Source organism: Talpa occidentalis, unplaced genomic scaffold (genome assembly GCF_014898055.3).
Source record: "Talpa occidentalis isolate TD23 unplaced genomic scaffold, MPIMG_talOcc4v2.1 talOcc4.13, whole genome shotgun sequence".
Lineage (NCBI taxonomy): Eukaryota > Metazoa > Chordata > Mammalia > Eulipotyphla > Talpidae > Talpa > Talpa occidentalis.
Genome location: NW_023601322.1, coordinates 72,571,088 through 72,596,668, shown reverse-complemented (window position 1 = coordinate 72,596,668; position 25,581 = coordinate 72,571,088). Strand labels below are relative to the sequence as shown.

The 25,581-nt window shown below is 40.0% G+C and overlaps 2 protein-coding genes across 3 annotated transcripts in view; one reads left to right on the top strand and one right to left on the bottom strand.

Annotated features, from left to right (window-relative positions):
• The window catches only part of SEC24A (SEC24 homolog A, COPII coat complex component), a 109,907-nt gene that overhangs the window by 14,674 nt on the left and 69,652 nt on the right, over positions 1–25,581 (top strand). The gene's annotated exons all lie outside the window — the stretch shown is intronic.
• On the bottom strand, positions 211–25,377 carry SAR1B (secretion associated Ras related GTPase 1B). 2 transcript variants are annotated; one of them, XM_054694383.1, is made up of 8 exons: positions 25,256–25,377; positions 18,244–18,412; positions 15,514–15,589; positions 10,079–10,198; positions 4,737–4,802; positions 3,170–3,273; positions 1,791–1,922; positions 211–847 (listed from the first exon to the last, which is right to left on the bottom strand). In XM_054694383.1, exons 3-8 carry the CDS (start codon positions 15,569–15,571, stop codon positions 731–733), a joined length of 597 nt encoding a protein of 198 aa, XP_054550358.1. In that variant the 5' UTR covers positions 15,572–15,589; positions 18,244–18,412; positions 25,256–25,377; the 3' UTR covers positions 211–730. The 2 variants fall into 2 exon arrangements, with proteins under 2 accessions (XP_054550358.1, XP_037365191.1); XM_037509294.2 differs by lacking the exon at positions 18,244–18,412.

The window sequence follows — 25,581 nt, the reverse complement described above, 5'->3', positions numbered from 1 at the left end:
TCAGAGATAAATGTGGTATAAGGTGCAACCAAACACAGCTGTCTCCTGGAAAATGCAAAAGCCTCTGGGGACTTAAACATTAGTCAAAATATTCTGAAGTAAGTATCTTTTCCCAACAACACCCTCACATGTATAATATTAAATACTCAAAATTCCAGATCAAACTAGCTAGATAAGACACATTAAAATGAAACATTTGCCCAACAAGGATGCCAAACATTAGGGTTTGTTTTATTGCATGACGTTTGCATAAGAAAAAATATTAATTGGAAACTGTAAGGCATCATGCAATCATCAATAAGCTGATTAACTGTACACTTAAGATAGGTGGACATATAATCTAAAATTTAAAAACTAGTTCCCAAAAAGTACATAAAAAATTGAACATGATGAGCTTTGAAATATGGTTCATATTTGTAGTTTCATGTTGTTAAAAAGTGCTTCAAGTGTACTGCTGGAAAGTTGCTCTTCATAAATGGCGCTGGGGTCACATCAGATTATAAACTGTAAAAACTAATTATTTTTATGGAATTAGAAAGCTAACATTATGATATTCACACTTCTTTGAATCAGTTTTCAATTCTCACTCAAATTAACTTGATATATTAATAATCTAAAAAACATTTGTTTTCTAACCAACCAAAGTCTATGAATTCAAGTTACACATGTTGAGTGATCAAATCTCTGAGTAGGCCTGAACGGTGAGCCCTGGAACCAGTGCCAGTAGGTGTTAATCAATGTACTGCGCCATCCAGCGGAAGCCTTCTCCATAACCTTGTCTTTTGAGCACACTGCACATGAAAACTTCTAAGGGTCGGGCATTCAGTTCTTTTAGAGATACACTGCCCTAGAAAAGAAAACAGACATGATGTTGGATCGCCCTCTTATGAAATAAAAGCTCCATTCCAGTAGAATCACAGCTCATACATCTTAGAATACATGGGGACTATGTTAAAGCCATGGCTATCTTGCATCCAAGACCCCTAAACATAAAAAGCCGCCTTCTTTCTTAGTCAGATGTCCACTCAGTGGGAAAGAGGTGAGCTTGTGAGGCAACAAGAACAAAATTAACTTTTGATTCAGAAAAATTTAAAGTCCACAGACTTGCTTCACATTCTCTGAGTAAGTCTATGCCTAAACTAAAAGGCAATTCCAAAAAATAATGTGTTTGATTTATTAAAAAGAAGACAGAAAACACACCAAAGTCAACCTCGTCTAAAGAAGAGTGTCCTGGCTGCAGAATTTTTCTCCTCGGAGAGTGTATGTAGACCACAGAAAATCTGTTGTAACTTTAATTCTTCCACTGCTTATCTGGGATTTTTCAATACACTGAGGGGCCTTTCCCAAACAAGTCCCAGTAAAAATGAATAAAGAAAATATATCTTGGAACTTAATATAAAGTTTCAGAAACCCCTCCCACTCCTATTTTTGCATTTATATTTCTAGTGAACTCAGTACCTAAATACAGAGCTAGTGGCATAAATACTGCTATGATTAAAGTATACCATTTGGTAGCTAATTCTGAAGATTTATGAAAAATGAAACTTTGAAAGCTTTCATTAAGTTAACCTTAAGCATGAACTTTGACATTTTAGAATCAAGAAAAGGCTTCAAAAGTGGGAAAAAGAAAACAAATTAGGACATAAAGACCCAAGTGTATAAATCAGTTTTTGGTTTTCTTTGTTTTAAAGAAAAAGGTAGTGAGCTTTTGTAAATGAACAATAGTGATTTTAAAAGACATTTGTACTACTGGAGGAAATACATTTGTCAAAAGCAAAATTTCTTTTTACCTTTCCTGTTGTCTGACCAAATAAACCAAACATCTCTCGTAACCTCTCTTCACTGATGGCTTCAGGTCTGTCGATCTTATTCCCAAGAATCAGTATAGGCACATTAGCAATGGTTTCATCTGTCATTAGTGACTGAAAGCGAAAGAGCAGGTGTTGATGAGAAACCATCTAAAGGTTGAAACCATCTGATGGGATACCAAATGGGCATCAAGGACTTATTACTTTATAATTATGTCTTTTTTTTTTTTTTTTTTTTAAGATTTATGTATTTATACAAGCACTGGGTATAGTCAGAAGCGCAGGAGGGTGAGAGAATTCACCAGAGCCAGAATGGGGAACAGAACAGGCAGAGCCCGGTGGCCGGGGATCGAACCGGCACTGCAGAGGCTGAGGGCAGCTTTGCAGCCCAGCGCTCAACCACTGCGCCACGGGGGAGGCCCTATAATTATGTCAGTTTTACCAACTTCCTCTGGCATACTTTCCCTACATTTTAAAGTGAGTCCAATGCAGACATAACACAGTTCTCCTGCCTAAGGCTCCATCTGTAAATGCTCACTCTGAATCAGTGAGGTACAGTGACTAGAACCAACACCTTGGAGGTGGGCAGAACTGGTTTCATTTCTGCTTGTGCTGCTTCCAAGTTGCGAGATCGTAAGACACCTAATTTTCACTAGAGCTGGGAGAGAATTTGGAATAGTAGCACCTACTTTATGGAGCTAACTCAAGAATTAAAATAGGTAAACTGCATGGTGCCTGGTATACACTAAGAATTCAGGAACAACCTGAACCCTGTTCATGACCACAGAACCTACCTGGACTTTTCCAAGTGAAACAGTATTTGTCTCCTATGGACAGAGGCATGATCAGGCCAAACTTCAGTCAAATAATGGACCAACTTTTTCCGTAGTCTCAGCTCTAACACTGGCCTTGCCTGATGCTCCCTTTACCTGACCTGGGAGAGGAGAGGCGGTGTTTCCACATAGCCCTGTTGTCTTCTGACAGTATTCACAAAGATGGTTTGTTACAAAGATTTCCAAGTCCTGGCCAACTCCTGAAGAAACTGGCATCCTAGGATGATCAGGGACTCAAGACCAATCACTGAGGGATGGAGCAGACATGAAATCTACTTCAAGGGTGCACTTGCAGAGTGAGCTCCTTAAGTCTTCAGGAAAGCAGACTGTTTGCACTTCCTCAATAGCTATAATTACTCCAAGCTACTCCTCTGTATTCTACATAATCACTGAGGTAGACAAATTGCCAGGAGTTACATTAAGCCTGCAGAAACACTGCAATTCTATAGATAGAGCTCCAAACTATTTCCAACCTATTAGGCTTATCAGAGTGATTCAACTTTGTTTAGTTTTAATTAGTTAACTTACATCAAGTTCTTCTTTTGATTCTAACAGCCTTTCATGGTCTGCACAATCCACCAGAAATACAATGCCATTGATAGCAGGAAGGTAGTTTTTCCACACTCTTCGAGCTAACAAAAACAATCAGGAGTTAGATTTTATTTGCTGGTCAAACCTAGTAGATGGTTTGATGGAAGAGTTCAGTAAGATGTCGTTATCCTTTAACTTGTGTATGTAGTGAAGGATCAATACATACTAATAGCTAATCTTTTACCCAATATTGCAAAATCTTCCCAGAAGAAATTTCAGGCTTCCCTTAATTATAAGTAGATCAAATAATTTACTCTGCCCTAGTTTCCCATGTTACAATATTTGCTACCAATGGATGATGATGCATATTAAGTTTATTGTTGGAGAACCACTCTAGAAATATTTTTCCACATTTCTCATTTATCAGTTTTGGGGCAGATAAACTTAAGAGTCAGCGGCAGAAGGAAATTATTACCAAGTGCATGTGTGTTACATGAGATAATCAAAGCAAATGATTGTACTCATGACAGGAATTAAAGTCTGTGAAACCATTAAGGTAATTTTCCCCATGACCACCTTTTTTTTTTTTTTTGGTTAGAGGAGAAAAGAGTTTTATGAGTACCCCAGTGGAAAATAATTTTTTTCTCTAACTTGAGTTTTATGAGCAGTGCTAAAAATAATATAGAAATGAAGCCTCAGACACATTCCATTGATTGCTAATTCCAGAAATTTATGTTTATTTCAAACTATAATTACATGTCTCATGCTTTAGCCATAACCATTTAAATTTAAAATCTTTTCAACTAATACTAGGTTTTTAGAAGGCCCACCAATTTGGTAATATTCAATAGTTATGACTTACTACATGCTAGGTACTATCAAGTCCTTTTGGGAATATAAAAAATAATTAAGATTTTAGTGCCAGAAAATTTAGTATAGGGGTCTTTCCCAGCTTGTAGACATGTGCACACAACAGTGAGTGCTACAGAAATATAGCTGAGAGCACTCATAGCTGGGAGTGACTTCTCAGGAGAGGGAGCCCCTGGCCCAGCAGCTGGGGTTACTCGTGCAGATGGCTTAGAATGAGCAAAAGCAAAGAGCTTATGGAAGACAAGAAGAGGGTCTGGTTTCGGTGGAGAATAGGAAGGGGAACAATGGGAAATAAAGACTTGAAAGTAAACTGGGATTAGATCATAGGGATGCCAAATGCCAGGTCAGTAACTCTGGTTTTTATTTTGTAGATGATAAGTTAGCCACTGAAGGTTTTGAATAAGGAGCACATATGTTCATAACAAGATTATGACAAGTGAGTGGTAGATTGGGAGTCGAGAGTGAAAACTAAATTTTACTCAATATTTGACCACCAAAAGCAATTCAGACTTAAAATGACTAAGACGGTCATGAAAATCATCTTTGCTTTCTAAAGCATTTGTGAGGCAATAATAAATCCTAAATTTTAAGGCTATTCTGGTCTTCATTGACTAGAATGAGATTTCAAGCACTGGATCATAATGGCCACTTTTTTACTGAAATAAAAGCAACTATAAAAGTAATAGAATCTTACCTTGAACATGACCACCCAGATCAAAAGTTGTAAAGGTCATGCCAGCAATGGTTAATTCTTCTGAAGCTAAATAATAATACAAACGTATTTACAATATGAAAATCAGAAATTCATTCATGGTATATAAATTTAATGTTTGGCTTTAATTGCAAATAAGATCAAATCAAACATTCAGAATTCTTTTTATTAAATATATTCTAATTCAAATTGACACTATAACACAAGTAATAACATTCACTACCTACCACAAATCCAACACTTATTTTTCCTTCTCTATTTCTCCTGCTGAAATGTTAATCTATTCAGACAAATCTTTGCTGTGAATTCAAGTAACTGCCCAATCCAATATTTTTTCATGTATTTCATCTGAAATGATGCAAAAATAATGATATTTACAATGATAAAGCTTGTGTGAAGGGGGATGTGTTTTCTTTCTCAGGAATCACAGTCTCGCACTAGCTATTACCCAATATCAAAAAGAGTTATATATATTTTTGTATAGTTTTCTGGTCATTTACAGTGGGAAGGTTAATTCCAGACTGTTACTTCCTCATGGCCAAAAGCAGAAATCTATAATTACAATGACAGGTTCAGTGAAATAAGTTTCCTCTCATGGCTATCAATTTTCACAGGTGACAGCCTTTAAAGACAGTTATAATAAAAGATTTGGCCATTATTTCTTCAAATATTTTTTCTGCCAATCCCCACCGGAACTTCAAAACTAAGTTTGTCAGACTGCTTGATATCATCCCACAAGTCACTGAGTCTGTTCATTTTTGTCATTTTCCCCTCTGTGCTTCATTCCAAATAGCTTCCATTATCACCACTGAAATTCAATGGCCTATCCTTCTGTACTGTTGCACCGTCTAATTGGTCATTAATCTTAACCAATGAAAATTTCATGTCAGATACTGTATTTTCATTTCCAGAGGTTCCATTTTGTTCTGGTCTTATATCTTCTCTCATTATGTACATGTAAATCCTTGAGCAATATACATACTAGTTTGTATTTTTTTAAGATTTATTATATTTATTTATGCATACAAGAGCTGGGGTGGTAAGAGGATTCACCAGAGATAAGAGTGGGGAGCAGAACAGGTGGATCCTCTGAAATACACAGTTGCTTTAACATATCTGCTAATTCCATCATCTTTGTAATTCTGGGTCTGCTTCTACTGGTTGATTTTTCTCCTGGTTATGGATCACATTTTCCTGCTTCTTTGCATGTTTAGTACTTTTTTTTTTTAATATCTGTCTGTTTATACATACAAGAACTGGGGTATAGGCCAGAGTTGCGGCAGGTAAGAAGATTCACCAGAGACAGAGCAGGGAAAAGAACAGGCAGACTGACTGAAATACACTGCTGAGGAGAGCAGCAGGCAAGACAGGAGAGGTCTGCTGCGCCATGTGGGTAGCTCCCTGGCTAGCCGGGGATCAAACTTGTGCTGTAGTGGCTGCAGATAGCTTCACAGTGCTGTGCTTAACCACTTGTGCCACCAGGGAGGCCCATGTCTAGTACTTTTTTATTTTTTTAAAGATTTATTTATTTATACAAGCACTGGGTACAGTCAGAAGCACGGGAGGGTGAGAGAATTCACCAGAGCCAGAGTGGGGAGCAGAACAGGCAGACTGACAAAGTACACTGCTGAGGGGAACAGCGGGCAAGGCAGGAGAGGTCTGCGCACCATGTGGGACCCTTGCTGGGCAGCTGTGGATCAAACCGGCGCTGCGAGACTGTGGGCAGCTTCGCAGCCCAGCGCTCAACAGCTGCACCACTGGGGAGGCCCACATGTCTAGTACTTTTTGATTGATAATAGATTTTGTTGTATTCTTTTGAAGAGGGATTAATTTTGTTTTGTCAGGTAGTAAAATTTGTAGTTCAGGACAAATCTAACATAGCCTTTATTTTGAGGTTATTCTAGCCTCATTAGTGTATTAGGGTACTTTTGGATTCTCTCTTGAATGCTATGTATTCAAATAGGTCTCTCCATTCTGGCTGATGAGAAGAGAATGATTCCCAGTTCTATGTGAGCTCTGGGAATTATATGGCTAACATGTTCCCTGTAATTAATCTTTTTCCAGAAATTGTTCTATGACTGATCATGTAGAGTTTTACCCTATGCATGCATAGATTTTCAGTCACATAAATTTATGGAGTTCTTTCTCTGCAGAGCTCCTTCCTCTCTTACACAGCCCAATCACTTATAATCACTTCAATATCCCTAAATTCTGGTTTCTATCTCATCTGATCAAGACAACTGGGTTATATTTGGGTTTTCCTCCCTGCACAATGGTCTGAAAATTATTTCCTGTGATAAAGCTTGAATACAGAAAGGTTTGTTTTCCTTTTCTCCAGAGTAACAGTCCTATGCTAGCTACTACCAATATCTGAAAATAGTTGTGTATGTATTTTTGTCTAGTTTTCTGGTCATTTACAGTGGGAGGATAATTCCAAACTCTGTTACAATCATACATGGCCAAAAGTGAGAGGCCGTACAACTACAATGAAAAGTTCAGTGTAATTGTTAACTATTCAATATTACCTGAGGCCCCAGAATAATTTATCATGTTAACTTTATTTATTTATTTATTTTTTTGATAGAGGCATGCTTTATTTATTTGTTTGTTTGTTTTGTTTATACATGCACTGGGTACAGTCAGAAGCGCAGGAGGGTGAGAGAATTCACCAGAGCCAGAGCGGGGAGCAGAGCAGACAGAAGGACCAAAGTACACTGCTGAGGGGAGCAGCGGGCGGCAGGAGAGGTCTGCGTGCCATGTGGGACCCTCCTCCAGTGGCCGGGGAGCAGCCGGGGATCGAACCGGCGCCGCAGAGGCCGCGGGCAGCTTCGCAACCCAGCGCTCAACCGCTGCGCCACCGGGGAGGCCCTAATTTATCTTGTTAAAAAAAATCTGTATGCAGGGCCTCCCCGGTGGCGCAGCAGATTGCGTGTAGCACTGTGAAGCTGTCCGCAGCCTCTGCAGCGCGGGTTCGATCCCAGCCAGCCAGGGAGATTCCCACATGGCACAGCAGACCTCTCCTGTCTCACCCGCTGCTCCCCTCAGCAGTGTATTTCAGTAGATCTGCCTGTTCTGTTCCCCATTCTGTCTCTGGTGAATTCTCTCACCCTCCTGCGCTTTTGATTGTACCCCAGTTCTTGTATAAATAAATAAATCTTTAAAAAAAAAATCTGTATGCAGGCCTGACAACTGAATGAATAGTATTATTTATGTTCCAAGTCACTATTCATAAGGAAAAAACAATGCTTATATGTGATTGGTAAACTACCTTTATAGTTATAAATCCCCACTGATTTACAAAAAAAGTTCCAATTTGATTAAGATAAAGAACACTGTTAATATCCCAGGAATTTCTTCTTCCCCTTTCCCAGTCTGTCACCCCCTCCACTTTCAGAAGCAACCACTGATCTGAATTCTGTCACCTCATGGTAGTTTTGCCAATCCTATAATTTCATGTAAATAGCATCAAATAGTAAATTTTCTTAGCAGCTTCTTACATGCAATGTATAGTATGCATCAAGTTTTTTTAAGCAAGAGTTTATTCCTTTTTCTTGTTGAGTAGAATCCCATTGTTTATGAATTATTTTTTAAATGGACATCTGAGGTATTTCCAGTTTTGGGCTATCACAAATAAAGGGGCATGACCATTACTGTACAAGAATTTTGGTGAACACATTTTCATTTCTCCTGGATAAATACCTAGGAGTGGAATTACACATCATAGGGTGCTTTGATTAATTGAAAAATGTAACTTGAAATGGGTACAAACTGTCAGAAGGTAAAAAGCATTTATTTTGTGCCACTGATTTTACTTTTGGTACTTAGAACAAGGCTTGACATATTGAAGGTGCTCATAAATATTGACTGAATAAAGGAAGCAACTTTAAAAAATTAAAAGATGACTAACACCTAATATAAGACCACTTTGTGGTATCTTCCAATTCTGCTGGTTTTGCAAACAATTTCATATATGATCATTTTTCCTTTGATAGTATTGTTCTTGTGTCAGAATCTTAACATGCCAAGCCCCATTCTCTTCTAATATTAAAAAAATCAATTTTATCAATTTTGCTTTCCAACTTCACTTACTAGTAGTTTCATAGAATAAATGCTACTTTGTTTTATTGTTTCTGTTTTTTATTAGACTATTTGCTGAATAATTGTCATATTACCTACTTTTTGGTCTAATTCTATTTTCTACTCATTTAATAAGGCCGCACTATTTTTTCAAAATTAAAATGGATTAACTTGTCTGTAAACTCTGTGCCTATCAGATTTGTAGTGTTCAGCTGTAAAGTAAGGTCATTTATATGTGTCTGTTTCTATAACTTTGTCACTGTAACACTAGCCTTTTTTTTTTTTTTAAGATTTTTATTTATTTATTTATACAAGCACTGGGTATAGTCAGAAGTGTGGAATGGTGAGAGAATTCACCAGAGCCAGAGGGGAGAGCAGAGCAGGCAGACTGACGAAGTACACTGCTGAGGGGAGCAGCGGGCAGCAGGAGAGGTCTGCGCGCCACGTGGGACCCTCGCCTGGCAGCCGGGTATCGAACTGGCGCTGCAGAGGCTGCAGGCAGCTTCGCAACCCAGCGCTCAACAGCTGGGCCACCGGGGAGGCCCTTTAACACTAGCTTTACTTTCTCAAACAGTATATATTCTACAACTTTATACACAGGATGGTATATATTAAGTGATTTCTAGTGTCTTCCAAGTGGTCTTTCTTAAAGTACATCAGATTACTTTTAATTTTTACAAAGTTTTCTATAAGTGTATCAATGTTTACCCTGTTTTTTGAAATAATTCTTTAGTTTCTATACTAGATATTGGTTAGGTTATCAGGACTAGAAAAATAAGAAAACAATTTTTAAAACTTAAAAAAAAACCAGTACTTGAGAATATCCAATGAACTGTAAGACAATAACCAGTCCTATGAATTAATAACTGAAATAGCAATTTGAAAATTTGAAAAAAATTCAGGCTATATAAATAAGGTAATGGATGGTCACTATACCCTAAGCAATGTCTGATTGGGTAGACCTCAATCATGTCATAACTCCTCAGATATTAATTTTTTAATTTTTCTAGCTGGAGAAGGGAATACTGAATTAAAAAAAAGAAGACATAAATATTATTTCAAGATATAGATATGTTCCCTATGAGTTGGATCACTTACTATTTTACTGTACTATTTTCAGAACAGGTCAGACTACCCGATCATCATAGGGCTACCAATAAAAAGTCTCAAACAGAAAACTTTTGATTAGCACTTGATAATCAGTATCACCCGATAAAGTAGTACACTGCATCCAGGAATATACTTACTGGGATGTAATGTGGGGACATGTTGTCCAAGTCTGTCATCTTTTAGCATATGTAGCAATGTGGTTTTTCCTGCATTATCCAATCCAAGAAATACCAATTTACCAGTTTTCTTATATAGCCCTGCAGAGTAAGCTACAGTTAGTCAACGAGATATCTGACAAAGATTACCCAAATAAAAATTACTTTAAATAAAAGTATAAAATAATATTTACCATTTAGTTATATATATTTCCTACTTACTCTAGATTTTTGATAAAGAAACCCTTATTGAACTTTTGGACTTCTGAAATTTTTTTAATGGGCCTGAATAAGCTTGAATTTCTAATCTATTTTCAGTTTTGAAGAGCTATTTTAACTTTAATATGATTTTAAAATTTAAGTCATTATACAACTAAATGTTGCCTCAATCAACAGAATATATGTTACCTAACTTATCTATAATGCCAAAACTCTGATTTCCTTGACTCTTTAGGGTAAATGACTGTGCTATACTAATATTAGATAAACACTCTTAAGTTACCTGATACCATGTATTAATGAAGCTAGACCAAAAGAAAAATTAAAAGAGATTTCTCATGGGTGAATATAAATTGTTTTCAACAATAAAAGTCTACCATTTTTTTTAATAAAAAATTTGCTTCATTGTCAAATTTGCCTGAGAATAAGGTTAAACTATTCACATAACTGCATAACACTAAATGACAACAACAAATAAAAAACCAAGCATATAATTTTAGACATACTAACCAGGCACTGACAGATAAAGTGATAAATAGAAAAGACAGCACTGACTGATTTACAGCAGACTGGCACTGAACTGTAAAATTCCCTATCAAGATTTAATTTTTCAAATCCATTTATTAAAGAGCAGTTTTCTCATATATATATCCCATCCCTACACATGTACAGTGTCCCATTACTGATGTCCCTCACTGAAATGGTACTTTTTAAAAATTTTATTTATGCATACAAGAACTGGGGTATAGGCCAGAGGTATGTGTGGGGTGTGAGAGGATTCACCAGAGACAGAGTGGGGAGCAGAACAGGTGGACTGACTGAAATACACTGCTGAGGAGAGCAATGGGCAAGACAGGAGAGGTCTGCTGCACCATGTGGGTTAGCTCCCTGGCTAGGGATCAAACTGGTTCTGCAGTGGCTGCTGATGGCTTCATAATGCCGAGACTTAACCCCTTGTGCAACCAGGGAGGCCCCTGTTTTTAATTTTTTTTAAGATTTATTTATTTATGCATACAAGAGCTGGGGTATAGACCAGAGATGCGGGGGTGAGAGGATTCATCAGAGACAAGAGTGGGGAACAGAACAGCCAGATGGACTGAAGTACACTGCTGAGGGGAGCAGAGGGCAAATCAGGAGAGGTCTGCTGTGCCATGTGGGTTGCTCCCTGGCCGGCCGGGGATCAAACTTGTGCTGCAGAGGTTGTGGACTGCTTCATAGTGCAGAGTTTAACCCCTTGCGCCACCAGGAAGGTCCTTTTTTAAAAAAAAAAATTATTTATTTTTGCTTAGAAAAACTAGGGAGTGGGGCATCCCTTGGTGGCGCAGGTGGTTGAGTGCAGCACTGTGGAGCTGTCTGCAGCCTCTGCAGCACCGGTTCAATCCCAGCCGGCTGGCAAGGGTCCCACAAGGCGCACAGACCTCTCCTGTCATGCCCGCTGCTCCCTTCAGCAGTGTATTTCGTCAGTCTGCCTGTTCTGTTCCCTGCTCTGTCTCTGGTGATCCTCTCACCCTCCTGCGCATCTGGCCTGTACCCCAGTTCTTGTATAAATAAATAAATAAATCTTAAAAAAAAAAAAAAAACAACTAGGGAGTAGCCCAGTGGTAGGGATGTGAGGATTCACCAGAGATAGAGTGGGGAGCAGAACAGGTAGATCTACTGAAATACACTGCTAAGGAGAGCAGCAGGTGAAACAGGAGAGGTCTGCTGAGCCATGTGGGTTAGCTCCCTGGCAGGGGATCAAACTCAGGCCAGTTCAGTGGACCATGTCAGCACGCTGAGACTTAACTCCTAGGTCACCAGGGAGGCCTCCAAGATTATATTTGTAGTGCAAGAAATACTAATTAAAGGAGTACAGATGTAAGTCAGTTTATAATTGCTGATCACTCTTAAGTATATGAATGCTTTTTCTGCCAGTTTACTACATGATGATCACATGGAGACTAAACTAAGGACAACATTAGCCAGGAAGAAGGGAATATTTTCACTAAGTATTGCAATAATGTGTAGATCCCAATCCAAAGCTTGTTTCACTGAAAAGTGTCACAAATCAATGGTTTCAGTAAAAGAATGAGAAGCTAAGAATCTTCCTATCTTTAAAGCCTACAGAAGAAAATCACCAGTCCGAACTGCTGGATGAGCAAGTCTCATTTAGCATATTATAAATTGCCATTTATATTATCAAGGTATTTTATGGAACATGCATTTTTTATAATAAAAAGAATACACTGGATTTCTGTGAAGATTAAATTTGATAAAGCATGTGCAATATTGTGATTTATAAGAAAAAATTTGGTCATTCAAATAACCAGACTGTGTTTCTCATATTACGTATCTGGCCTTCATTCCGTTCCTGGATCACAGTTCCCAAAAGCTTTGGCAGTTTTTTTTTTTTTTTTAAAAGATTTATCTATTTATGCATACGAGAGCTGGGGTATACGCCAGAGTTTTGGGGGCGTGACAGGATTCACCAGAGACAGAGCAGGGAAAAGAACAGGCAGACTGACTGAAATACACTGCTGAGGGGAGCAGCAGGCGAGCCAGGAGAGGTCTGCTGCGCCATGTGGTTAGCTCCCTGGCCGGGATCGAACTTGTGCTGGAGTGGCTGCAGTGAGCTTCATAGGTTGTGTCATAACCCCTTGCGCTACGAGGGAGGCCCCAGCTTTGGCAGTTCTTAAGTGCTGAGAGTGATATGTTAATGAAGAGTTATGTTAATGAAAGTGGCTTTTTGGAAAGTACTTAAGAAGGTGGCCTGGAGAACTACCCTTAGGATTGAAGAATTGAAACTTCACATCCCAACACTCAGTGCTTGAGGGAGGAGAGGGGAGAGGGGTTAGATAGAGGTTGCGTTCAACTGCAGATGGCCCCAATGGTCAGCGAGTAAAGCAACCATGCTTACATACTGCAGCTTCCAAAAAGGAGGGTCAGAGTGTTTCCAAGTTAGTGAACATGTAGAGATTTGAAGAGAAGGGCATGCTGGAATAGGGCATGGACCCTTTTCCCATACCTTGTTTTATGCATCTCTTCCATCTGTCCTGAATAATATCCTTTGAAATAAATCGGGGATCCAGTAAGTAAATAGGTCTCCTGAGTTGAGTTGTACTTACAAATTAACTGAGCCTGAGGAAGGGTTCATGGAAACCCTTGACTTCTAACCAACTGACCAGAAGCACAGGTAACACCGTGGGCTTACTGCTGGTATCTGAAATCTGAAGAGGTCATGGTAACCTCCAGCCTATTAAGGGCTTACCAGAAGTCCAAGTAACACCCCAGGGAGGATGAAGTGAGACCTTTGGAGTTTGAGAAACCTGAAACCTGTGGAATCTAACCCTCCCTTTGGGTAGGCAGTGTCAGAATTTAATTAAATTCTAGGACACCATACCTATTGGTGTGGGGAAGCCTCCACACACTCATGTTGTAAGTATATTGCAAGACTCCAATACAGACTGTGCAGGACTTAAGTAAACTGATTAATAAATGGTAGTGCTACAAGAAGGAGGAGGATAGAATGGATGTATCTTTCCTGCCTTCACTTACGTGCAGCTGCCTTGGACTACAAGTCCCAGTGTGCCTTGCACCAGACTTCCTGAACAGGGGAGCTACTGGGAACTTAGGAAGGAATTGAGCGGCCAAGAGGACCTATAACATGAAAGGCAGGAGGCAGGCCCATCTCGCTTTTGCTTCTGCACCCAATTTGATCTCTGTTACTGCTGGGAAGGAGATTGGAGGACACACGTGAAGGAGAGACTTGCAGAGACTCTTGGAAGAAATACTTGGAAAAGACGCACGTTAAAGAGACAAGTGGGGAAGCTGTCCCTTGCAGAGACAGTGGCAGCCATTACCTCAATTTGTACTTTTTGAATTTTTTGTTTTTCCTTCTGTCCCAGTTCTCTGGGACCTGCCTAAGTTCTTTCTTTTGTTTCCCTATCAGAAGGTAACTCAGACTTGTGGTAAGCTTTCAGGTTTCAATGGCCCTGCTTTGGGCTGAACTGATTTAGCTGGTCATATGCCCATGAGGAGATGGGTAATTTTCAGAGTTGTGTTACGAATATCCTTCCTTCTCCTTTTTTTTAATATCATTTTTGGATAGTTTTATTATAAAGTAAAATACCTTTTTTTTTAAATTTTTATATTCCCCATACAATTGCAACCCCGATTTTGACCCCAATCCCTCCTTTCCCCGCCACCCCCCGCCCCCAAGTGTGTCTCTGGTTCATAGTTGTTGATTTTGACTTTTTTCCTTTCTTATAGTTATTCTTTTTCCGGTCCCTTATTTAGGTTTTCTAGATTCCTGTTATGAGTGAGACCATCCGATATTTTTCTTTTTCTTTCTGGCTTATTTCGCTGAGCATGATCCATTCCAGCTCCATCCATGTTGCTGCAAATTGCATGTGTTTATCTTTTATGAATGCTGAGTAATATTTCATTGTGTATATGTACCACATGCAGAGGCTGCGGGCAGCCTCGCAGCCCAGCGTTCAACTGCTGCACCACCAGGGAGGCCCTGTACCACATCTTCTTGATCCAGTCATCTATTTTTGGGCATTTGGGTTGTTTCCAAAGCTTAGCTATTGTAAATTGTGCTGCTATAAACATAAGGGTGCAGGTGCTCTTTGTAATTAATGCTTCTTTGTCCTTTGGGTAAATACCTAGGAGTGGAATTGCTGGATCATATGGAAGCTCTATCTTTAGTAGGTTGAGGAATCTCCACACAGCTTTCCATAGTGTTTGGACCAGTTTGCACTCCCATCAGCAGTGCATATCCTTCCTTTGCTTATGTCTGTGTACACTAATTCTATTAAAAATCCTTCACCTTAAGAGTATGCTTCCTTTGCCTTTGTGCACACAGATGGTCAAATTCCTTTTAGAGCTGTACCCCTTAATAGTTTGGAGTCCCTGGGTACACTTCAGCTGCATGCTAATGATAGCTATTCCTGTTAGTAATATTCCTATTAACCTTATGATACAGGAATCAATTCCCATTTTATAGATAAGGAAATAAAGGCTAAGGTAGAAAAAGTAACTTGCCTAAGATTACAAAATTTAACATAATTAATTCCCTATACATGAGTAACTGAACATGTCTGTATGATTTCAAAGCCCATGTTTATAACTGTTTCTATATAAAAGAGGCTCTAGACAAATAAGCACTACTAAAATAACATTAAATGGGATAATAGAGAACATAGGGCCAACATTACCTAAAAACTGTAGCACACTGCTGAAACCACTGTAAATCCAGTCAAATATGAAGGACATATCCAAATCTTACAGTGTCTGGAAAAAAAAAGTATTTTGAGTTTAGTAATCAACATCAAACACTAAGTCTAACTAATCCTATAACAATCTTATTGCAAAGAGTTAAACACTCTTATCTAGGATGATCTAAAGTGGTTTATATTGACGCATTAAAAAGTGATTGGAATATCAAGTAGAGACCATGCTTTACCCATTAAAGTAGCAAACATGAAAAGGAATTAAAAGAGCCATGGCTAGAGGTTAAAAGGGGGAGGGGGGCATTATTAATGGCAACAAAATTGCCCAGTTCTTTTTCAAAACCAATTTGGTAATAATATATCTGTTGATACCATTTGACCCAAGAATTCTACTTTTAGAAACTGTCCTAAGTATGAAAAATCTTTATGTATAAAAACGTGTATTGAAGTGTTACTTAAGTGTTGGAAATAACTTTTGTTCAACAATAAACTAAATAAATTATAGTATATATGGCTTACCAGATCCTTCAGTGGGGTAAGCGTAAGAACAGAGGGAACAGAGAAGAAAGGAAAATTATGATAATGAAATAATAAGCTTCCAAGTCTAATAACACCCATGTGGAGTAAAACCCCTTTTTCTTTCCTTTTTTTCCCCCTTCCAGTCTTTTGTAGTTGGTACCCAGTGGAAACTTATGGGTTTGTCATCTTTCTAGTTTTTTCAAATTTTTTAAAAAGATTTATTTATTTATTATTCATTTATTTATACAAGCACTGGGTACAGTCAGAAGCACGGGAGGGTGAGAGAATTCACCAGAGCCAGAGCGGGGAGCAGAGCAGGCAGAAGGACCAAAGCACACTGCTGAGGGGAGCAGTGGGCGGCAGGAGAGTTCTGTGCGCCATGTGGGACCCTCCTCTGGTGGCCAGAGAGCAGCCAGGGATCGAACCGGCGCTGCAGAGGCTGCAGGCAACTTCGCAACCCAGCGGTCAACCGCTGCGCCACCGGGAGGCCCTAGTTTTTTCAAATTTTATATTACTGGATGTTTTTTTTAAATCTCTTAAAAATAAACTTCTTAAATTACAGTGTTTGGGTCGACGACAAACCCCATACGCAATCGTGATCCCAACAGGAAGCACCATGTATCCTAGGTGTGTAGTGGGCTATACCAGCGAAGTTGTGTAATATATTCTATGATGTTCCCACAATGATGATTTTGCCTAATGAGACAATTCTCAGAATATATCTCTGTTGTTAAAGTATTGTGTGACTGTAGTCCAATTCAGGATTTACTTGACATGTGCCTGATAAATAACTAGGGTTAATAAGGGAAAAAAAAACTTCTTGAGAAAAGAAAGATCATATATATATATAGAAACAGACATTCAAATCAACTAAATTAATTTTCTAGAGCTAAACAAAAGCACCCAGGCCCAAAATTTGGACCAAGTCCAAAGAGTTTAAAGGGTTGTGCTAGTTTGATAGTTTTTAGACAGTATGATACAACACTTCTTTGTTCAACCTCTCACTCCAGTAGGGTGCCAAGGTTGACAAAGCTAGGCCCACCATACTCTGAATTCCTAGAAGATAAGGTGTCACTGTCACTGAGATACTCACTGAGAGAAAGAGACAGCCTTCTTCCAGACTGTACAAGGCCTAGCAGTATTTAGTAGGAAACTCCCCGGATCCTGGCACTAGCCTCTCCCCTTTTCTCGCACTATTTTTTTGGACTAGCATGGGCAGAATTTTGTTCCTGCAACCAGTAATTAATGATTAAAAGAGTGGCAAAGTATGAACAGTTTCTTGTGTCAGTATATAACTGTTACATATGTACACAAATCTCATATCTAAGAAGGTATTATTTTATTCATGGGAAATGATACCATCTATTATCACTCTAGGTCATGTAGAAATTGAAACCTGTAGTCTGAGAAAATATATACAAGGGACCTGCTCATCTTTTCTGAAGACTTTTAAGTATGGTATGTTTTTCAAAAAGAATTGTTAATTTTTACTGTAGAGAATCAAATAGAGCAATAGTGTGCTAAAATAGTTTACTCAAGTCAATGTATATTTACTGAACTCATATTATGTCCAAGGGCCTGAGGTAGAAGACTCAGATGGAAAACAAATATTGATGATAAACACAGCTCACTCTTTCAGAAAGGTCATAATCAAGAGTAATAAGTTATTCACACAAATATAGTATTACTAAAAAACATTAAAACTGAGTAGTACCTGACTGTTATCTAGGATGGTAATGACTTACCCATTAGAGTTTTAAGACTTACACGAATACAAAAGAAAAAAATTGCCTATACTGTGTATCATAAGCTACTAGGGGTTTAATAATCATAAAAACATAAAAGCAATATAAAAATGCAACAGGAAGAGGTATGACATGCTCACAAATGCACTATATATCATGTGTAAAAATAGAGAAAACCAGTCCTGCTTATCTCTACATCCGAAGTCCTACTTCCATAGTTCTAAGTGGCAAGAAGATGAGGAAAGGTTTCTTAGATGACGTTTAGCCAGACTCTTGAAGATTAAGAATTTGCCAGAAGGTTGTGAAGGGCATACCATAAGCAGAGGAGGAAAGCAAATGAATACAAGAGGTCAGGTACTATCAGATGATAAAGCTGGGGTGAGGAGGCTGCAAACAGAGTAAAAGTCAGTGGGTGCTAAACAGTGAGGTAGGAGCCAGAGTGATAACAAACCTGAGATTAAATCCAAGCATCTGACAGTCTGTTCTCCAGCAGCACTGGGATTCAATAACTCAAAGTCTAGATTCACTGGTAGAAGTGCTTTTTCCTTTATCTTGTTTGAGCTTTTCCTTTCTGTTTTGATTTTTTTTTTATGTCTTCATTTATGTGAACTTGTGTTCTACTGTGTAGAAAAATATGGATTTTACTTTAATGGTTTAAAAAAAGGCAAGAGGAGCCCTTGTCCCTTTTCTAACCTGATCACAGTTTGTGTAGTGCATTAAAAATGAAAAAAAAAAAAAATCTGTTGCAGGTCTGTAGCAAAGGGGCATGTGTTTAAAAGGATTCCCCTTCCTTTTTTGGTCTATTTTTCCTTTTGTTCCAATGGGGAACCTAGGGCTCCCCAGTGGCGCAGTGGTTGAGCGCTGGGTTGCGAAGCCGCCCGCGGCCTCTGCGGCGCCGGTTCCATCCCCGGCTGCTCCCCGGCCACAGGAGGAGGGTCCCACATGGCGCGCAGACCTCTCCTGCCGCCCGCTGCTCCCCTCAGCAGTGTACTTCGGTCCTTCTGCCTGCTCTGCTCCCCGCTCTGCTCTGGTGAATTCTCTCACCCTCCCGCACTTCTGACTATACCCAGTGCATGTATAAAAAAAAAAAAAAACAATGGGGAACCTAAATCTGTTTTAAATGCAGACACAGAGACAAAAAGTCATTTTGTATCTGCCAAGTGAAGTACCTTCCTTTATTTGCTGCTAGATTGTTTGAGAAGAAAAACAGGTTTAGGCATTTGTTTTTCATGCTTGCTACCTATATATTTGGATATAAAAAGCAATACTGAACCAGTCTTCCGATTTCATAAAACCTACAAAAAATACTAGCTATCATTTATTGAACCCCTATGGGCATTTTTGTCTAGAGGTTAAAGAGCAGGAGCTCCGGAGCCAGAGTTTTATCACTTACTTACACAAATTACCTCACTTTCCTCATCTCTAAAATAGGGATAATAATAGCTACCTGAGATGGTTATTGTCAAGATTAACTAAATTGGGCCTCCCTGGTGGTGCAAGGGGTTAAGAATCAACATATGGGGGGGCCACCCCGGTGGCGCAGCGGTTGAGCGCTGGGTTGCGAAGCTGCCCACAGCCTCTGCAGCGCCGGTTCGATCCCTGGCTGCTCCCGGCCACCGGAGGAGGGTCCCACATGGCACGCAGACCTCTCCTGCCGCCCACTGCTCCCCTCAGCAGTGTGCTTTGGTCCTTCTGCCTGCTCTGCTCCCTGCTCTGGCTCTGGTGAATTCTCTCCCCTCCCGCGCTTCTGACTGTACCCAGTGCTTGTAAAAATAAATAAATAAATAAATAAAATTTAAAGATCAAAAAAAAAAAAAGAATCAACCTATGTGGCCTTCGCCGGTGGCGCAGCGGTTGAGCACTGGGCTGCGAAGCTGCCCACAGCCTCTGCAGCGCTGGTTCGATCCCACATGGCGCGCAGACCTCTCCTGCCACCCGCTGCTCCCCTCAGCAGTGTACTTCGTCAGTCTGCCTGTTCTGTTTCCCCGCTCTGGTGAATTCTCTCACCTTCCCGTGCTTCTGACTCTACCCAGTGTTTGCATAAATAAATAAATAAATCTAAAAAAAAAAAAAAATCAACCTATGAAGCTATTCACAGCCACTGCAGCACAAGTTCAATTCCCAGCCAGAGAGCTACCCACATGGCACAGCAAACCTCTCCTGTCTTGCCCGCTGCTCCCTTCAGCAGTGTATTTCAGTCAGTCTGCCTGTTCTGTTCCCCACTCTGTCTCTGGTGAATCCTCTCATTATCACTACCCCCCTCCCCCGCACCTCTGGCCTGTACCCCAGCTCTTTTTTTTTTTTTTTTTATAGAGGCATGTTTTTCTTTATTTATTTGTTTGCTTGTTTGTTTGTTTTGTTTATACATGCACTGGGTACAGTCAGAAGCGTGAGAGGGTGAGAGAATTCACCAGAGCCAGAGCGAGGGGCAGAGCAGGCAGAAGGACGAAGTACACTGCTGAGGGGAGCAGCGGGCGGCAGGAGAGGTCTGCGCGCCATGTGGGACCCTCCTCCGGTGGCCGGGGAGCAGCCGGGGATTGAACCGGCGTCGCAGAGGCCGCAGGCAGCTTCGCAACCCAGCGCTCTACCGCTGCGCCACCGGGGAGGCCCTGTACCCCAGCTCTTGTATGCATAAATAAATAAATCTTTAGGGGCCTCCCTGATGGCGCAGGTGGTTGAGCGCCGCACGGTGAAGCTGCCCGCAGCCTCTGCAGCACGGATTCAATCCCGGCCGGCCCTTGAGAATCCCACATGGCAAAGCAGACCTCTCCTCTCTTGCCCACTGCTTCCCAGTGTATTTCATCAGAATGCCTGTTCTGTTCCTTGCTCTGTCTCTGGTGAATCCTCTCACCCTCCCTCACATCTGGCCTGTACCCCAGTTCTTGTATAAAAATAAGTAAATCTTTAAAAAAAAAAACCTTTTAAAAAAAGATTAAATTACTACACACTAAACATTTAGCACCTGGCATGGAGTAACAATTCACTGTTAGCTGCTATTATTCCTCCTATAGAGCCCACAGTACTAGGCCCTTTACATATATATAAAAAGTGTTGAGCAGAGAAGCAGATATAAATGTAGTAAAAGGATGAGAGAAGTAAAAGGTGGGTCAGGAATTGTGCCAGCAAAGTGGAGAACACGAGTTCAACAATTTAAGAGAGGAAAAAGTAAATAGCTCCCCCCCCCCAAAATAAATTGGATCCAAAAAAAAAAAAAAAGATGATGATCAGAAGGTGGCAAGTTTCAAAGTTTCAGGGTGTGATTGTGGCATGCAGAACAGAAGAGAACTGGAGATGAAAGAATTAGGAAGCCTGGCTATAGGGTACAAGGTCCACAATGACAGGCAGTGGAATCACCTAGAAGAATAGAAAGTATGGCTATAAAAAGCAAGACTGAAGCTACAAAGTCTTTGCTGAAGGTGACTGTGGTAGATGAGAGCTAAGAGGACTGGGAGAGGGTGGAATGCAGCAAGGAAAAGGGAATTTTGCATAAAGATAGTCCCAGTTTATTGTTGTAAAATTTGTGCCCTGAAAAACAATCTAATTACATAGTATGTGAAGGGTGGGGGGGTGGGGGGAGGAGAGCAGAGCAGTTTCTGTTTTAGAAGATAGAGATATTAATAGATCTATAAAGTCACAGTTTCTAGGAACCTTAAAACAAGCTACAAGTCACTAGTCATTTTAGAGTAAAAGCAAAAATGCCCAACTAAGAATAAAAATTATTTAGCCACAAGCAGATACCTGAGTTCTGAGAACAGGTTACACAACACCACGAACACACTAAGACTGACAAAGAGCAAAGGTCAAGAACAAGGAAACATATACACGTCAGCAGATTTATTTATTGCATGAACACCAAACAGGAAAAGTCCCAATGCAGATTAGAAAAGTGATCTACTCAAGTAACGTGAAAATCAGTGCAAAGGATGTAATGGAACAGAACCTCTCAGATTACAAATAACTTCTTAAAGCCTTGTCCTATTTAACTTATATGGATGATTCCATTTATATGAAATGTCCAGAAAGGCAAACCCTTAGAGTAAGTAGATTAGTGGTCATGAGACTTGGGGGGAGGGGAAATGCGGCATGACTACTAATGAGTACCAAATTTCTTTAAAGCGTAACGAAAATGTTCTGAAATTTGACAGTGCTGATGACAGCACAACATTGTGACTATGCTAAAAACACTAAGAACACTTTACAAGTATAATTATGATATTTATCTATTTAGTTACTATTATAAAATAATTATAAATTTACAACTTGTTTAGATAGTAATTAGCAGAACTATTTAGGTATGAACTTCTAAAAAAAATACATAAGATGACAAGATAAAGTATGGGGGATAGGGGGAGAATTAAAAATAAAAAAATAGAAGTACTCCAAAGTAGTGCTGGGATAAAGTAAAAGCTATAATATTCTAAAGAGGCAAATCTGACATCAGCTTAGGATTATAGAATCAATATATTAATAATTTTGGGAAGCAAAGTGTGGTAGAACTGTGGTTATATCCAAGGAGTACTTAAACTTAGACTATAAAAAGTGTAGTTAAGTTTAAGGGCCTCTCCTGGTGGCGCAGTGGTTGAGCTTGGGCTGCGAAGCTGCCCGCAGCCTCTGCAGCACCGGTTCGATCCCCGGGCCACCAGCAAGGGTCCCACATGGCGCGCAGACCTCTCCTACCGCTCCCCTCAGCAGTGTATTTCATCAGTCTGCCTGTTCTGTTCCCCACTCTGGCTCTGGCAAATTCTCTCACCCTCCTGCGCTTCTGACTGTACCCAGGGCTTGTGTAAATAAATAAATAAATCTTAAAAAAAAAAAGTGTAGGTTTAATATGCATTTTTGAAAAATAGTTATTTCATTCTAGGAAAACCAATCTTTCTGAGCCTAGTTTCCTCCTATATATAATGAAAATGCAGCCCACGTCAGAGATAGAGGACTGATTAAATATGATAATGTACATAAAAACTTTGAATACTAAACAATAAGGTGGTATTAGTTCATTCAGACTAAACAAAATTCAAAGCACAAAATTTTAAATGCCAATTTTCAAATTAATGCAATATTAACACCTTTTAATGTGGGGAAAAAAGTTTTTAATGATATTCTGATATTACTTTAAATGTTAACACCATCACCGACTATTACCAGAAAAATGCACTTAGAGTAGTTTCCTTCAACTCCCAAGTTAAGAAATTTCATCAGAAAAGATCAATCATGGGCCTCCCCGGTGGCGCAGCGGTTGAGCGCTGGGTTGCGAAGCTACCCGCGGCCTCTACGGCGCCGGTTCGATCCCCGGCTGCTCCCCGGCCACCAGAGGAGGGTCCCACATGGCGCGTAGACCTCTCCTGCCGCCCGCTGCTCCCCTCAGCAGTGTACTTCGGTCCTTCTGCCTGCTCTGCTCCCTGCTCTGGCTCTGGTGAATTCTCTCACCCTCCCGCGCTTCTGACTGTACCCAGTGCATGTATAAACCAAACAAACAAACAAATAATAAATAAATAAATAAGACATGCCTCTAGAAAATTTAAAAAAAAAAAAGAAAAGATCAATCATAATTTTTTACCCAATTTTCTCAGGTTTATGATGAAACCTTGCACAAACACCATAAGGTATGTAAGCTGTCTGTAAGGTTATTTAGGAATTATGCACTCCTCTTTCTCAAACTCAAATAGAAATATAAAGAAGGCCAAACACTGCTAGCCACGTTTTGTAGAATTTTGGCAAGGCACTGTGCATTACTAAAGACTGACAGTAACTGTTGAATGCTTCAAAACAACGGTGCTTTATAAATATTCTCCCCTAATATTATTAGATTTTCTTTCTTTAGCTTTCAAGTTTTAAAGCAGTGATACAAATAGAAAACATTTTGGGACTGAATTCATAGCAATGGAACTAGACCTTTTGGTCCCTATAATCAACAAAAAGTACATACTCAAATTTCCCTTAGGAAAAAGTGACACTCCACTGACAGAAGGATAAATCTGTGACCAATATAAATAGAATTTTTTTTAAAGGGGAAAATCCTCTATATGACAAAATAAAAGTGTTGTGAATCTGAGTTCTGAATTAAGAAAACAAGAATCAATACAAGCAATGACAAATTCAATCCTTACAATACTTTAGAAATTGTTCTAAAAGCTATACAGAAAGAAAAGAAACCTTCCAACACTGATTTTAAAATTACTTGCTCAGTAATGTCTTGTGGGAAAAAAAATGAGTTTCAGCCAGGTGTACTTAAAGAAGAGGGTGGAGAAATAATGAATCATTACTGTAGAATTCTGATTTGTAAGCTTCAAATGATGTGGCAGTGATGCTCATTTCTGATAGTCTAATCTTTTGTTTCAATTCTTGCTTGAAGGTCAAGGCAAAGGAAGGTTAAAATGTACCTTATTTAAACTGCTAATCTGACATAATTATTGACAATGCTTCCCTAACATTCCTAAAATGAAGCTAACACCTTCCTTTTTCGAAGCAAACTCCAAAAATGCCAAAGGACTGTCTGAAAGTTTTTAAAGTTCAGAATATTTTGGTGAGGAATGCAAATCCACTAAAACAATACAGGATAGTCACGTTGTTTTGATATATCAGCAACACTAATACTGACAAGTTGTAAGTCTTCATTCTTCACCTGTAAAACATAGGTTTTACTACTACCTTTCTCAGTGGACTGCTGCATACACAGCTAGCCCCTTATACATAGTAAACCAAGGTTCCTTACCTTATTTGCTTCATTGTGACTTACTCTAACTGGTATTTTAACATTGAGCATTGAACATTCTCGTAAGATAAGTGGTAATACAGAACTTTAAAAGAGAATATGTCGGTAATTTTTGGATTTACCTTTCAAGTTAAAAGGATTTCTTCGCCTCATTCTGCCCATACCAAATACCTTAAATTCCTGGAGATTTTCTTTTTGGGGTACAACAATATCAGAGTTCTAGTCGTTATCAAAACTAACTCCTTATTGGAAAAATCTTTAAGCAATTTGTAAATCCTTGCAGTTCCCCACCAGAAGTACATCTTTTTCCCACTCAACCGAAACTTGGGCAGTGGCAGGACGTTAACAACCACTCAGGGAGCTCATGTGCCCCACGTTATTTGGGAGAACTGAAAACCACACACCGCGTCACAACCTCCTGTGCTGTCAATGATCCCCACCGCCTTCACCTTACTGGCTGAGGAAACCGAGGGGAAGGAAGGGCTTGCCTGCAGTTTTCGAGTCATCTTGTTCCTTCCTGGAATAACCCACCATTTGACAGCAGTGGTGTCATGCCCCGTGGATCACCTGAGCGGCCCCCAGCAAAACAGCAAAGGAGCCCGCGCGCCGCCCGATCCCAGGGCGGAGAGCAGGAGCCCCTTCCTGGTCCGGCCACGGCAGGACGCCGGCGGGGCTCAGGTTCGCGAAGCGTGCCTTCCTGGAGGTCACAGTGCCGCTCGCCCCTTGTCCTGGAAGCGAGGCCACCACTCACCTGGGATTGGAGAGAACGTAATTCCTTGCTTGGCGTCGGCCCTTCACCCTCTGAGATCGAACTATAAAGCGCGATGGCTGCCGCGGCCCCAACTCGCTTCAGCTCCTTCCGGGCTGGCGGTGCCTCACTGGCGATAGTCCCCGGTATGTCAGAGCTACCCGTCGGCAGTTCCGCCTCCTCGAGGTTCCGCTGCCAATCCCTGGGCACCTGCCCGAAGGGTCTTTAGGTGGTGACAGACCTATGCAAAGAAGGGAATACTGGTCCCTAGTTTGGGGAAATTACCTCTGACATGTCTTTCGAAAGCACTTTATTTATTTATTTTTTTT

Bases quoted from the DNA above. Each gene is read 5' to 3' on its own strand.
- SAR1B (XM_054694383.1), bottom strand. From the start codon at position 15,571: ATGTCCTTCATATTTGACTGGATTTACAGTGGTTTCAGCAGTGTGCTA. The intron at 10,199-15,513 runs GTAATGTTGGCC...CTTACTCTGCAG, and splicing joins CAGTGTGCTACAGTTTTTAG to GGCTATATAAGAAAACTGGT. The intron at 3,274-4,736 runs GTAAGATTCTAT...TGTTTTTGTTAG, and splicing joins TCTGGGTGGTCATGTTCAAG to CTCGAAGAGTGTGGAAAAAC.